The sequence below is a fragment of the Mirounga leonina genome, unplaced genomic scaffold (assembly GCF_011800145.1).
Source record: "Mirounga leonina isolate KUSES-001 unplaced genomic scaffold, KU_Mleo_1.0 Mir_125, whole genome shotgun sequence".
NCBI lineage: Eukaryota > Metazoa > Chordata > Mammalia > Carnivora > Phocidae > Mirounga > Mirounga leonina.
In genome coordinates, this window is record NW_023270305.1 from 57,509,151 (window position 1) to 57,523,690 (window position 14,540).

The window sequence follows — 14,540 nt, forward strand, 5'->3', positions numbered from 1 at the left end:
TCTCCCACTCCGCCTGCTTGTGTTCCCTCTCTCACTGTATCTCTCTGTCAAATAAATAAATAAAATCTTTAAAAAAAAAAAAAAAGTGAAGTGAATGAACTAATATACTCATTCAGCTTCAAAAATTATTAACTTCTAGCAATCTTATTTCTACCCTTGTTTGCTCTCCGCATAACCACTAGATGATTTTGAAGTAAATCCTCGACGTGGTATCGTTTCACCAATAAATATCTTATTATATATCTCTTAAAAGTAAGGAATTAAAAAAAAAAACCAAGAACAGTGACATTATCACACTTAAAAATTTAATAGAATTTGGTTAGCATTTCAGTTTCTCCAAATCAATTGGGATTTTTTTTTTGCATTTTGTTCAAATCTGAATTAAAATAAGACCAATACATTCAATCAACTGATGTCTGTTGTCTTTTTTAATGTAAGGTTTACTCTTCATACCTAGTAGTTTTTCTGTTAAAGAAACCAGGTGGTTTAATCTAGTTTTCCTACAGTCTAGATTTTGCTCACTGCATCCTTTTTGAGTCACTTCGCAAGTTCTTTTGTTCCCAATAGGTCTTATTTTATCTGTAGACTTAATCAGGTTCAAATCGAGGTTTTAGTAAAAATATTCGTAAGGAGTCTTTTTCAGTCAGGAGGTACATGTCTAGTTGTCTTTTTGTCATGTTAGTTGTCATGGAAAAGGTTTGCTTTGATCCCTTAATTCAACAGAGGTTGCAAAATCCTGATAAGGAACTCTCATGGGGAAAGCAGGATGAATGTTTGATTCTTTCCCTTTATCTACCAGTTTCCTGGTAAAGAATTGGTTCTCTCATATTCTCCTGAGATAATTAATGAGTTTTTTGTTTTAGTGTCTTTATGAATTCATGGATTTAAAAATATTTGAAGTGTTTCAATCTACTGCATTTGTTTTTCTTATATCTACCTCTTTCTGAATTCCTGTGACACACCTTAGCACCCGTTGTGAACCTCTGTGCTTTTGCCATAATAGGCTTCTCTTAAACATTTCCTGCCCCAAATCTGGAGATAGCCATTTCTCCAGAAAGCCCTTGTTCCTTTTAGTGGGAAATGGTATTTAAGGACCACAATTTAGGCACTCTGAAACCTGAATTTTGACTAAGTTTTGGTTCAACAGAAATATTCCAGTTGTGCAACAGACCAAGTAATTTATTTTTGAGTATCTTTCTGCATACACACATACACATATTGTAGATAAATAGAATTGTATCATGACAACATACATGATATTTTTATCATCTAGAGAATTTATCACATCTGCTCCCCAGTATGTGCTTTCACTTTTGTTTCTGGGTCTTGGTCACAGTGAACAATACTGTAATAAATATTCTTATACATATGTCCTTATGTATTCCTTTTCATTTCTATATCTAGTCAGCCATGTCTAGTTTTTTCTTTAGATTCTGGGTATCTAGACTCATTTATGAAAATCTCCCTAACTTTTAGACCATTGGTTTTGGAACTATAGTATGCATCATGGTCACCTTCAGGACTTGTTAAAACACAGATTGCTGAGTCCCATGCCCAGCGTTTCTGATTTGGTAGTCTTGCCTAGGGTAGGGGGTGAAGAATTCTCATTTCTAAGAAATTCCTAAGTGATGGTCTTCCTGGTTTCTTGGAACCACGCCTTGAGAACCACTGCCTTAGATAATGCAAATAGACTCCTTGATTATCTTGCCAGATTTTTACTCTTTTAAAACATTTTTGCATCATCTTTAGTCCATTAACCAAATAATCTTAATAAGCATTTGATAACCAATATAGTATAAAAGTAGGAGTGGTTATTTAGAACTTGGAACAGTTTTATTTTCGTTATCATTATAATTGGGTCTGGAAATTATAATTTGATTTTAAAGTTAGCTTTGAATTCTAATAAATTTTTAGTGATTCTAGCAATTATTTATAAATTCATTGTATGAAAGATGTCTTTTGTAAACTGAATGTTTCACTTGAATTCCATTGCTATAAAACAACAGAGTTTAATTAAATAACTGTTACCCATATATTTCAATCTTTAATGGGAGAACTGGATTCATAATTAATAACTAAAACCTTCCTGAATATATATATGTTGAATTGAGTGACTGCATAAGATTTTGTGACTTGATGCTTTTGAGATATTACTGGAAGATGGTCTTCCCTATATGGTTATCTTCCATTGATAATAAAATAGGAAAATTCAACTTGCTTTATGTAAGACTATTCAAATTCTTAGACTTCTTCACTATTGACATAAGGATTTAATTAATATTTAAACTTGAAGTGGAATATTTTATATAGCTAAATCTTTATTTTCTTTTATTGCCTGGTTTGAATATGTTGTATGCTAATGGGAATATCAATTTGGCATAATTTAAACTGGAATTTGCTATTTTATCCTTATTAATCACATACTTGATCATGTCTTTAAAATGTGTAATTGACAACAAATTTAAACCTAGAGTATAAACATTTGCTGGAGTTTTGTTCAGCCCTTTTTTCTCTAGTATTATTCTCCTTTTTTCTCCCTCTCTCCTTTTTATTTTAAACTTAATCCCTGTTTCCTCATTAAACTTAAATCACTCTTTCTCATCTTTCATTCATGCTTTTATATTCTCTTCTTCCTTCTTCACTGAAATTACTTGACTGTAATTAAAGTTTTACTTTATAAATCTCCTCAAGCCAGGAGAGTCTTTCAATAAGATTGGTACAGTCTTCATAAAGCACATAATTATCATATATTCATTTGGATTTATCTTTGTGTTTAGAAGTACAAATGTACCTTTCAAAGATGCACAGGTTAAGAAAGACAGTCATGTCTGCATTTTTTATACAGCTGCTAAAAGTAGCATGGACTATTACTTGAATTTTTCTACTCAGTTCTTAAATTTCACCATTTGAGTGTTAAAATTGTATTTAATTTTTTATTTGAAAATTATCTTTTGTTTTGACATGTTTCCACTGTTGTAAAATATTGAATGATACATTGTTTTTTTATTTAATTTCTCTAGGTTGAAATTCTTGAAAATGAAATTATTCAAGAAAAGCAAAGTCTTCAGAACTGTCAGAATTTAAGCAAGGATCTAATGAAGGAGAAAGCTCAGCTTGAAAAAACAATTGAAACACTTAGAGAAAATTCAGAGAGACAGGTTCATAAATTTCCTATTAAGCAATATACTTTGAAATGCATTAACAAAAGTTATTTTAAAGTTTAGGCAAACAAAAATGTTCATATAACATGAAAGGGAAATATTTTAGAATTGCTTAAATTTTAGAGTAACTATGGTTTTACTTCATTTTCTGTCCTGTGTATTTTAGGAAAGTTGAAGGGAAAGCTTAGAATTTTTTAAATGGCAAGTATGCTTGATAATTATCTGGTATAAAATTTTGGAGTTACCTGTGCTTTCAAGTGTCTATGGAATAGGACTGAAGATTATAAAGTTCCTGAGTGGAGTTGGGGGAAAGCAGCTCTACTCCAACCCTGCTTAAGAGGAAGATGTGGTTGCTGCCTCTAGGATGCATTCTCATGTGCTTTCCAGTGTTTATTGGTCTTTGTCATTTTATGTTCTAGGAAACTGAGAACTGGAGATATTGATTGACTTGCTATTTTAAAGTTCTGTTACTTTTTTAGAAGTAAAATGATTTTTTTTAATATATTCAGATATAGTCCTCAGGCTACCTGTAAAAATAGAGGTTTCTGTAGAGCTACAGAATAAAAATTCTAGAGCTAAGCATGAATCTGTATTTTTACAAGGTTCTCAGGGGATTATTTAACACTGACTTTTGAGAACCACAGAATTAGGTCATGATATAAATTGGTTGGATTAGTTTTCAAGTGTACCAGAGGATTTTGTTATTTTGATGTTTCCAAATTAGAATTCTTAGGGGAATGAGTACACACCCACATATACACATATAACTATAGCAGTATTTATTAAGAGCCCACTGTGTATATGCATTACAAAATTTATTTAAAGAAAATAAAAGCTATATTCATAAAGAGATATGTGTGTACATTTCACCTGTGTTCTTATTTGAATTTGAAACCTGTAACTGTGAATAATCTGAAGATCACTTTGATTAATATTAGATACATCTCTCCTAACCATTTCTTTACATTATGAACTCCCTAAAGAAAGAACTTTAATGACCTGGCAGTACATGTACATAGGGGTCTCTCAGTAAATATTTGTCAGAATTAAGAGTAAGATAGAAATTAGCACCCTCTTATGTTCTGATTTCCTTGTTATTTTTTAGAAAGGAAAAACTGTAACTTAAAATATTTAGTTTATGCTCAATTAAGTTTTTAATTCTCTCTTTTTTCTTTGTTAATTAGATTAAAATATTGGAACAGGAAAATGAACATCTGAATCAAACTGTGTCTTCCTTAAGGCAGCGCTCCCAGATAAGTGCTGAAGCAAGGGTGAAAGATATTGAAAAAGAAAATAAAATTCTCCATGAGTCGATCAAAGAAACAAGTAGCAAGCTAAGCAAGATTGAGTTTGAAAAAAGACAAATTAGAAAAGAATTGGAACATTATAAAGAAAAAGGAGAACGAGCAGAAGAACTTGAAAATGAGTTGCATCATCTTGAGAAAGAAAATGAATTGTTACAGAAAAAGATAACCAATTTAAAAATTACTTGTGAAAAAATTGAGGCCTTAGAACAAGAAAATTCAGAGCTGGAAAGAGAAAATAGGAAATTAAAAAAAACATTGGATAGCTTTAAAAACCTTACTTTTCAGTTAGAATCCCTAGAAAAAGAGAATTCCCAACTAGATGAGGAAAACTTAGAACTGCGAAGGAATGTGGAATCTTTGAAGTGTGCAAGCATGAAAATGGCTCAGCTACAACTAGAAAATAAAGAACTGGAAAGTGAAAAAGAGCAACTTAAGAAGGGTTTGGAACTCATGAAAGCATCTTTCAAGAAGACAGAACGCTTAGAAGTTAGCTACCAAGGTTTAGATACAGAAAATCAAAGGCTACAGAAAGCTCTAGAGAACAGCAATAAAAAGATTCAACAATTAGAGAGTGAACTACAAGACTTAGAGGTAGAAAATCAAACATTGCAGAAAAACCTAGAAGAGTTAAAAATATCTAGCAAAAGACTAGAACAGCTAGAAAAAGAAAATAAATCATTAGAGCAAGAAACTTCTCAACTGGAAAAGGATAAGAAACAACTGGAGAAGGAAAATAAAAGACTCCGACAACAAGCAGAAATAAAAGATACCACATTAGAAGAAAATAATGTGAAAATTGGAAATTTAGAAAAAGAAAACAAAACTCTTTTCAAAGAGATCAGTATTTATAAAGAATCCTGCATTCGTCTGAAAGAATTAGAGAAAGAAAATAAGGAGCTTGTGAAAAGAGCAACTATTGATATAAAAACTTTGGTTACATTACGAGAGGTAAATATAGTTACCTAAATTTAAGGCAAATTCTTTTTATATTTTTAATTCAGGGCTTTGTTAAGTTTTATTGGAACCCATTGGAAATTTGTATCATCTGTTTATGGTTCAAAGTAGAAATTTGGCATTAGAACTAGAAACAGTTTCTAAGTTTCCTACTTTTGTTACACCAAGGAAGTACATGTAAATTTTATTTTTTAAGATATTGTAGTATAGTAATAAGATTTCCATGCGGTATCTCACTTATTACATTGTAATTTTATATTTTGTTTCAAAATAATATTAAAATATTTGATCAAGATTATTACTAAATGCTAATGTATAATAGGAAGCATGACAGCTACTATTTACTGAATGCTAACTATGTGCCAAGTACTAGGCTAAGGGCTTCATAAGTTGTATTTATGTATATTTTCTATAATTTTTACAACTAATCCTCCATAGATACTATTTCCATTTAGATAAAAAGCATTAGAGACATTAAGTAACTTACTCAGGATCACAAGCTAATAAATGGCAAAATTGGATTACTGGAATCAAGTCCAGATCTTTCAGACTCCAAAACCCAATGAATTTTGACCTCTAAGCCTGAGAATGCAAATCAGGTTGAACTTAAGAGTCAACACTGAACAATGTTTAGTTGCTTGGATTTGTGTGTTGAGAAGAGTTGTGAAACTTTCAGGAGTTGATTGGCAGTAGGTCCTGTGAAACATGGTATAGATTAGAAGACAGCATGCTTGGCTGTTTTTTGCTATCCCTATGCTATACTATACATGGTAACCCTTTAAGTTGAGTTAAAAAGTTTGTTAGCATTCTGGCAGAAAGTCATATCGGGAAGTCTGCATTTCTGCTAAAGAGACATTGAGAGGGACCCATTATTAACTTTTTGGTTTTTTTCTCTGTTACACAGTCCTACAGTCATGAATGACAGGTTCCTTGTGTCTGAACTTCTAAGAATGTGCCCTGTTTCTTCATATCAGTATCTTAGGGCTCTTCCACTGGCAGAGGGGTGCTTGTGGTGTAGGAAGGGTGTTGCATCCAGCATATTTTCATAGGAAGAAATATGCACTAAAGTCCTAGCTCATTATTAAAAAGTTAATGGATATGTATCTTTTTTCTCACAGTTTTCAAACCTAAAGTGTTCACAAGTAAAGAGTTTTTCCTCTTAGTTTTTAACACAAAAAGTTAAATATTAGCAAAAAACAAAAAAGGAAAACCATATTGTTTGAACTAGGTTATTTTGTTGCTTAACTACTTTTTATTGATGAAGGAGAAATTCAACAACAACGTTTCTTTTTTCCTGGTTTGAATTAATATGTATTCCTGGATAGTGGTAGTTATAGTCTTGGCTGAATTTGTTAGATGTTCATGGTCATGACACTTACGTGAGTTTTGCATTCCTTTTAAAATAAGGATTTGGTAAGTGAAAAATTGAAGACTCAACAAATGAATAATGATCTTGAAAAATTAACTCATGAGCTTGAGAAGATAGGGTTAAATAAAGAGCGACTCTTACATGATGAGCAAAGTACTGATGACAGGTAAGTATTAAGTCTATTTGGCAAACAGTTGAAATTATTGTTATTTTTTTGCTCATTCTTTCCTGTAGTAACTACAGAATATTTATGTATTTCATCCTGTTTCTGGTTCCTTTCTTCCCATAGAGAAAGTTCTATAAGAAAAAAAAAGTAAAAACCCAGATAAGTACAACCTAATATTGATACAAGAGAAAATGCTAAAATATTACTATAAATAGTTACGTAATAGGAAAACAGGATGCCACCCAGGTAGCAGAAGACCAGAGGCTATAATTACCTATGAAAGTAGAATGAGACATTAACAACAAACAAACCCTTCTCTCTTGAAATATAAAGTTAGTTTTTATTTGAATCGAGTGCTTAAATGCCTCAGTTCTTTCATTTATTTTGTGTGTTAAAAGTAGACTTAGAGATGGAGGAGAAATATGAAACAGGAAAATACGCTGAGGTAATTAAGGTATAAAAATAATGTGGAGAAATAAGGCTTGACAAACAATAAGAAATTACTTTATACACCCTTTAATTTTGAGAATGATCAATACAAGCTTAAAAATGTTTATTCTCCCATGGTAATTACAGTCTGTCAGACAGATTTTCAAGTAGTCTACTGTTAGCATCCAGTCAGCCATGTGATTCCAGCTAGACTAGAAGTATGTATTGTTAAAAATATTGTTTTATGTAGACTAGATCTTAATTCATTGAAATTTTTGTCATATAATTTGTATCTTATTGTCTACTCACTATTAATGTTCTAGTATTTATATTCTATATTAAATAAATGTATATAGGAAAAATTAATGCTGATTATATGGGTTTGTTTATGTAATTTTGAAAATATTCAGTTAATATATTGAATAGATTAATAATTCTGTAATAACAAATAGAAATAATTTGAGGCATTCATTCTAGCAATGAATTCAAGCAACCATAATTGGATTAATCAAAGAGCTATTTCATGAGAAATTTCATTTTTATTTGAGTTAAATAGATAGTTAAGGGCCAATTGAGTTGACTGCCTCTTAATATAGATACTAAATATGCATCACTTCTTTATTCACACAGATTTATTACCTGTCATGTGTAAGACATTTAGTAGAGGGGAGAAAAAACAGTACACCATGTAGCTACCCTAACTAACCCTCTTAGAACCCAGCTGTAGATGAGTACTTCATATTATTTGTCACCTCTTCCCAAACCTTAATTCAAACAGCTTGTCAGTGTTAATTGAGCTCTTATCATCTGCTGATCATCAAGCATCAAAGAAATGATAATGCTTCAGCTGAATGTTAAAGAATGACTAAAATTTGCAAGGTAGAAATGATGGAGAAGGGCATTTCATGGAAATAAAGCACAGAGATATGCTGAGTAATTCTTAGAGTGACATGAAAGATGGACTAGAAAAAGGACAGGGACGCCTGGGTGGCTCAGTCGGTTAAGCCTCCAAATCTTGATTTTGGCTGTTGTCATGATCTCAGAGCCCTACATCCGGCTCCAAGCTCAGTGGGGAGTCTGCTTGAGATTCTCTCTCTCCCTCTGTCCTTCTCTGCCCCCTCTCTCAAATAAATAAATCTTAAACAAACAAACAAAAAAGGGGCAAATTGGAGGCACAGAGACCGGTTAGGAAGCTGTTGAAATAATCTAGGCAAGATGTGATGCATTCATTAATCTACACATTTATGTATATAATGAAAGCATTAGAAATGGAGCTGAGGGTATATATTGAACTAAGTTGTTTAAGAACTGGAATTGAGACCATCCATGATCAAATTCGGTAGATCAGTAAAAGAAGTGTCTTAAGCCACTACACCGGCTTCGTTCTCAACCATTAAGTTAGCCTTATTGTCACAAGGAAAATAAAAGCTCACAGACATAAATTCCTTTAACATTCCATCCCCTCCATCTTGGAATTTATATGTATATCTGCATCTGTCTTTACCTCTAATCTCAGATTATGTCCCTAATTATTAGTATAACCTTTTCATCTTTCTCATTGATGTCATTCCCTCTGACCCTTTTAAGATAAAATTAAGATATTTGTGCCATCAAGGAATAGATAGTCTAAGTTGTGGGTTTGCATGTATAAATAGATAAAATGCAACAAAGTAAATTCAGTGGTAGAGTTAACAAAAAGGAGTGCTAAGCAGTCACTCTTGTCTTTTTCTTTTAACAGCTCTTTTCCTATGACTTCTCTAAATATAGTTTCCCAGGGTTATGTTCTTAGGCCTCTTAATCATTTATTCTGAATGCTATGCATTGCCATCCATCATCTTACCTGATAGCCACATTATTCTCCGCTTAGTGGACATCTCTGTCTAGACAGTCTAGAAGCAACTCGGGCATCACACATTCAACATATTCAAAGTTAGATTCATTAAATGCTTTAAAAATGTCTCTTTACTCAAGCCAATACCAAAATGAATGAGATTTGTTTTCTGTTCTTAACTTAAAAATTGGTTGAGCAGAAAACATATATACAAATTAATTAGAGTAAAAGGCAGAATGTGATAAAATTTCTCATATATGTACTTTACTTTTTTATTTGGTTTAGTTACCAAGGTTCTCAGGTGTAAGAATTCATCATAATCCATAGTCTGTGATTGACTCTCAAACTGTATTCATGCACTGTCCTTTCTGTAAAAAATATTTAATTACAAATAATATATTTATGAACCCACCTTTCAAAAAGATAACTAAAATATTGACATTCACATCTGCCTCCAATGATGAACTATGTTATTTTTGTACTTGGATAGTAGGTACAAACTTTTGGAATCAAAATTAGAATCCACTCTAAAGAAGTCCCTTGAAATAAAAGAAGAAAAAATTGCTGCTTTAGAAGCTCGATTAGAAGAATCCACAAATTATAACCAGCAGTTGCGCCAAGAACTTAAAACAGTAAGTGATTTCCCTGGAAAGAATTTTAATTGTCAGATATTTGGGCAGAAAAGTCTAAAGTAAGAAAACAAAAAAGCAACATCACTGATATTCTGTCTATTTCTTCCTTTTTCTTAAATTTGAGAGTAACAGATCTTGGTCATTTTATGACAAACTATATTTTGTTTATACACTGTAATTTATTCAGTTCTATTTCATGTGCATATGTCCCCCATGCAGTTAGAGACCTATCAGTTTTGTGGGAATAGGATGGGGAAGAGGCAGTCTTACTCTATTTAGAAAAGCTCTCAATGTGATATTGACACTTCACTTTGACACACTTCGATTGAAAATCTAGGTAAAAGTTTGATAGGCAAAGATACGGGTATGAGGATACCAAGTAGAGGGAAATAGTATGTGTGGTATAAGAAAGCACCTGATCTCATTAATTTGAAGTTTTCTCCTAGATCCACTGTCTTGTGATATTTGGAATTATTCTGTGAAATAAGCAAGGCAGAGCAACTGTCTGTTTTCCCTTACATAAATAAATTTAAATCAAAGGGGCTTGTCCATTGCCTAGGATTAGTATATGGTAGATAGGTAGAATCATGTTCTGGTTTTTTTCCCCCCTTTTATCATCTCTGTAGTACCACCAGGAGTGGTTTTACAATCAACTAAACATTTAGATTGAGAAGATTACTTTGGGCCTCATTTAGAACCATTTGATTCAGAACACTGTTGGAAATACAATTTATAGCAGGGCACTGTCATGGGTCCCTCTTATAGTTGCCTGAAAGTCATATTCCCACCAGATTACAATTCAGGTGCAAGACGATGAGATTCACATTGAGCGTGCGGGAGCTGCCCTGTCTTTGAGACTCCAAGCTCCATAGTAGTAATCATCTCTTAACAAAAACTCTGAAGGCATAGATAGAAGATCTCCACAATGGATATACTAGTTTTAAGAGTTGCTGCACTCAGAGAAGTTTAAAGATATGGCTTCCTATTAGGTATTTATAATTCTTGCAGTCTAAATATAATTTACCAGTTGGGTCATTTTTCTCATATGCAATCTTGCCTGGTAACACAGAACATTCCAATTTTTTCAGGTTTCTAAGGACACAGTTACCAAAGATGAATTTCTCATACAGAAAAGGAAAAAGGTTTTGTTCCCCATTTGCCCACACCATCATTTTTGGTATTTGTACCATGAAACATATATTGTTACAGAAGAAATTCTAGAATTTTGCTTAGTTAACGTGAAGGATTATCCAAAAAATAAAGTAAAATTTGCTGCCAGATTTAATTAATCTGCAGTATCTAGGTTGCAAAGAAAGTAAACTTCATGAAGCTGCTCAGCCAGTTTGGGTATGGGTTGGTATATATGCATTTCAAGTCTGCAGAGATTTAAAATTTCATCATTGTTTTCCACTTCCAGTCATTTTGGCACAGCTGTTAGACTAGCTACCTGCCATAAACAGGAAATTAGGCTGCCATAAAACCGAATTAGACTGTGCTAACTTTTAATACTATATGTGAAGACATATATCACTTGAAGACTATGAAAGTTAAATATGAGTTGAAGGCCTGAAGTAATTGCTAAAATAGCATGACAAAAAGGTATAGCTAATATGCCAGGAAAGGAGATAAAATAGAATTACAAAAAATCTAAAAAACAAAAAAAAAGAAAAAATGAACAAAAGTACAGATTGGACAGATAGCAAAATGGCAGTTTTAAAACAAACCAGATCAATAATCACATTAAATATAAAAGTTCTAAACATCTCATTTGAAAAGCAGAGATTAATAAATTAGATTAAAAGGCAAGACCCACCTATATGCTGCCTCTAAGAAACCTCGATGGAAAATATGTCATTTTTTATGTGAACATAAATTAGAGATTCTGCGGATACATAAGGCAAAGGGACCATTTTTGAAATTTAGTTGTAAGAACAATGGGCTAAAAATAAGAAGCTTTGAGTTTTATTCTCAACTCCCCTTCTTAATAATGGCATATGTCTATAGTCTTTATAAGCCTAGAGAAAAGAACCTGTGGGAAATTAATGTAAAATAGGAGACTGGAAATGATGTCACTCATCTGTTATTAGGGTATTAAAATTTAAAAAACCTGGAAAATTAGGATCCCAGAACACCTATTAGATCACTCAGCCAAGCTTTAAATTATATTCTCTTTTGGGCATCTTTTTTCTTTAGTCTCACATTTTCTAACTCAGTAGTAGCAAAGCTTATTGTTGAGTCATAAGCTTTCTTAAGGTTTGCTTTAGATATTGAATTATTTTAGACATTTATATTTTTGCCTTAATGTAAAGTTTGGGTTTTAATTTAGAAATTTGTGATAAATGTCTCCTAATATAAACTAATGATTCAAGAGAAGTATAATAATAATCAGCTTAAATTGAAGAGAGCTATTAAGTTAATCAGTAATTTTGGTGATGTAGGATGACCAAGTTCTTAGTTTTGAGTTGACTCTCTTAAAGTAGGATGTGGTTGTAATCACACCAGAAAACCCTGGGTAAGATAAATCCTTGGATTGCCCACTTTTTATAAAATAAATTACAGTAATAATATATGGGTTAGGATCTGAATAAAAAAGTCACCAATTTATCTATTAATGTAGCTCATTCTAGGCAACATATCCTTCTTAAAAGGGTAGACATATATAGATATTCCTCAACTTTAGGTATCTTTTTAGAAGGAATTATTACATATGTCAAGTCTTCATTTGTCCTTTACATGGGGATCTCTGAAATTTCTTTTTTTAAAGATTTTTATTTATTTTTTTGACAGAGAGAGACAGCGAGAGAGGGAACACAACCAGGGGGAGTGGGAGAGGGAGAAGCAGGCTTCCCTGCCGAGCAAGGAACCCAATGTGGGGCTCGATCCCAGGACCCTGGGATCATGACCTGAGCCGAAGGCAGACGCTAAACGGCTGAGCCACCCAGGCGCCCCGGGATCTCTGAAATTTCTAAATCCAGCTATAGATGGGTCAAAAAATAATTATTAATATTTAGCAACATGTCTATGTCCAGTTAATCTATTCCTTAGATTATAAACAATGGGATCTGAAATTATAGAATATATTACTAGATAATGGCACATAAGCAGAGTATATATTTTCTAGGAGAAAAGATTTTGTAGTTTACAAAGCATAAATTGTGATCATGATAGTAATGATAATTATACATATTATTTATCACATTTTTAAATAGTGTCTTTCACATTCACCAGACCATTGCAGAGTCTGATTGTGAGAAGTGATAACTTTGGTGATTCTTTTTCTTTCCATTAACATATTTTAAATAAAATTTTAGGTGAAAAAGAATTATGAAGCTCTCAAACAGAGACAAGATGAAGAAAGGATGGTACAGAGCTCTCCTCCAACTTCTGGTGAAGATAATAAATGGGAGCGAGAAAGTCAAGAAACAACTAGAGAGCTTTTGAAAGTTAAAGACAGATTAATTGAAGTAGAAAGAAATGTAAGTATTTTTAAATTTTTAGTAGGAAAAGGTTTTTTTTTTAAAGTAAAGTATCATTGTATATATAACTTAGAAAGTTTATCTAATCTGGTTTTATACTTTCTTGAGTGATTTATTTTATAATAAAAGAGTGAAGAACTAATAATTTACTTTTCTCCATCACCCTCATATAAGTCCATCAGCCAACTTTGTCAACTCTGTTGTGAAAATGTAACTCACGCCCTTCTACTTCTGTCCCATCGTTGCTGCTACCATTTAAGGTACCATTATCTCTCATCTGGATTATTAGAATAGCCTCTGACTGGCTGGCTTTCCCCTTTCTACTCCTGGCCCAGTCTAACACATTCTTACTACAGTAGCCAGAGTTATTTTTTAAAACATAATCCTAGTCATGTAATTTTTCTACTTAAAATATTCAATGGCTTCCTCTTCCAGTTAGAATAAAATCCAAATTTTTCAGTGTCCTATAAGATCATTCCTGACTTTGCCCTGCCTATATTGTTGGCCTTATACCATACCACTCTTCCATCCCTTCTGTTTATAATCTCGAGATATTATTACTATCTGTCGATACCTGGGAAACACAAAACAGTGCCTGGCATATATAAGTAAATCAATTGTAGTCATATTGGCCTTTTCTGTTTGTTCCTGTTTCCAGAGATTTATGTTGGGATCCTCTACCTGGAACACATGGCTGGCATTCAGGCTTCGTATCACATATCTCCTGCAAGAGGTCTTTCCTGACCCCTTCCCCCAGTAAAGTAGTTATTCTCAACCTAAACCATTCGCTATCACACCACTGCCTTAGTTTCTTCCTAGCACTTCTCACTAGTGAAATTATATTACTTATTTGTTGGTTGTCTACTGGAAAAAAGGCTCTTTGACAGCAGGAGCTTATCTTTTTTTTTTTTTTTTTTTTTTTTAACCACTGTGCCTTCAGTATGTAGAAATAAGCCTGGTAGATAGCAGATACAGTAAATATTCACTGAATAAGTTAGAGAAATATTTGTCAAAAAAAGGTAATCAAACTAATTCACCAAACATCCTTTAAAAATGAATTAGCTTAAGGAATTTATATACTAACAAGTAAAATAGTTGTGGTCGTTGTTATTATGTTTTAATGTAACATGAATTGAGAACTTTAAGCCATAATGCCAAAAATTAATCTCCTACACTGTTGGTTTCTACTTTCTCATCCAGAAGTAATCACTGTAA

At 32.5% G+C, this 14,540-nt stretch overlaps 1 protein-coding gene across 3 annotated transcripts in view; it reads left to right on the top strand.

Annotated features, from left to right (window-relative positions):
• The window catches only part of CCDC88A (coiled-coil domain containing 88A), a 122,154-nt gene that overhangs the window by 74,842 nt on the left and 32,772 nt on the right, over positions 1-14,540 (top strand). For all 3 annotated transcript variants that reach the window (XM_035001528.1, XM_035001530.1, XM_035001529.1), the window contains exons 14-18: positions 3,021-3,158; positions 4,346-5,416; positions 6,830-6,957; positions 9,708-9,849; positions 13,161-13,325. In XM_035001528.1, the coding sequence (XP_034857419.1) occupies positions 3,021-3,158; positions 4,346-5,416; positions 6,830-6,957; positions 9,708-9,849; positions 13,161-13,325 (1,644 nt within the window). The remainder of the gene's footprint in view (positions 1-3,020; positions 3,159-4,345; positions 5,417-6,829; positions 6,958-9,707; positions 9,850-13,160; positions 13,326-14,540) is intronic.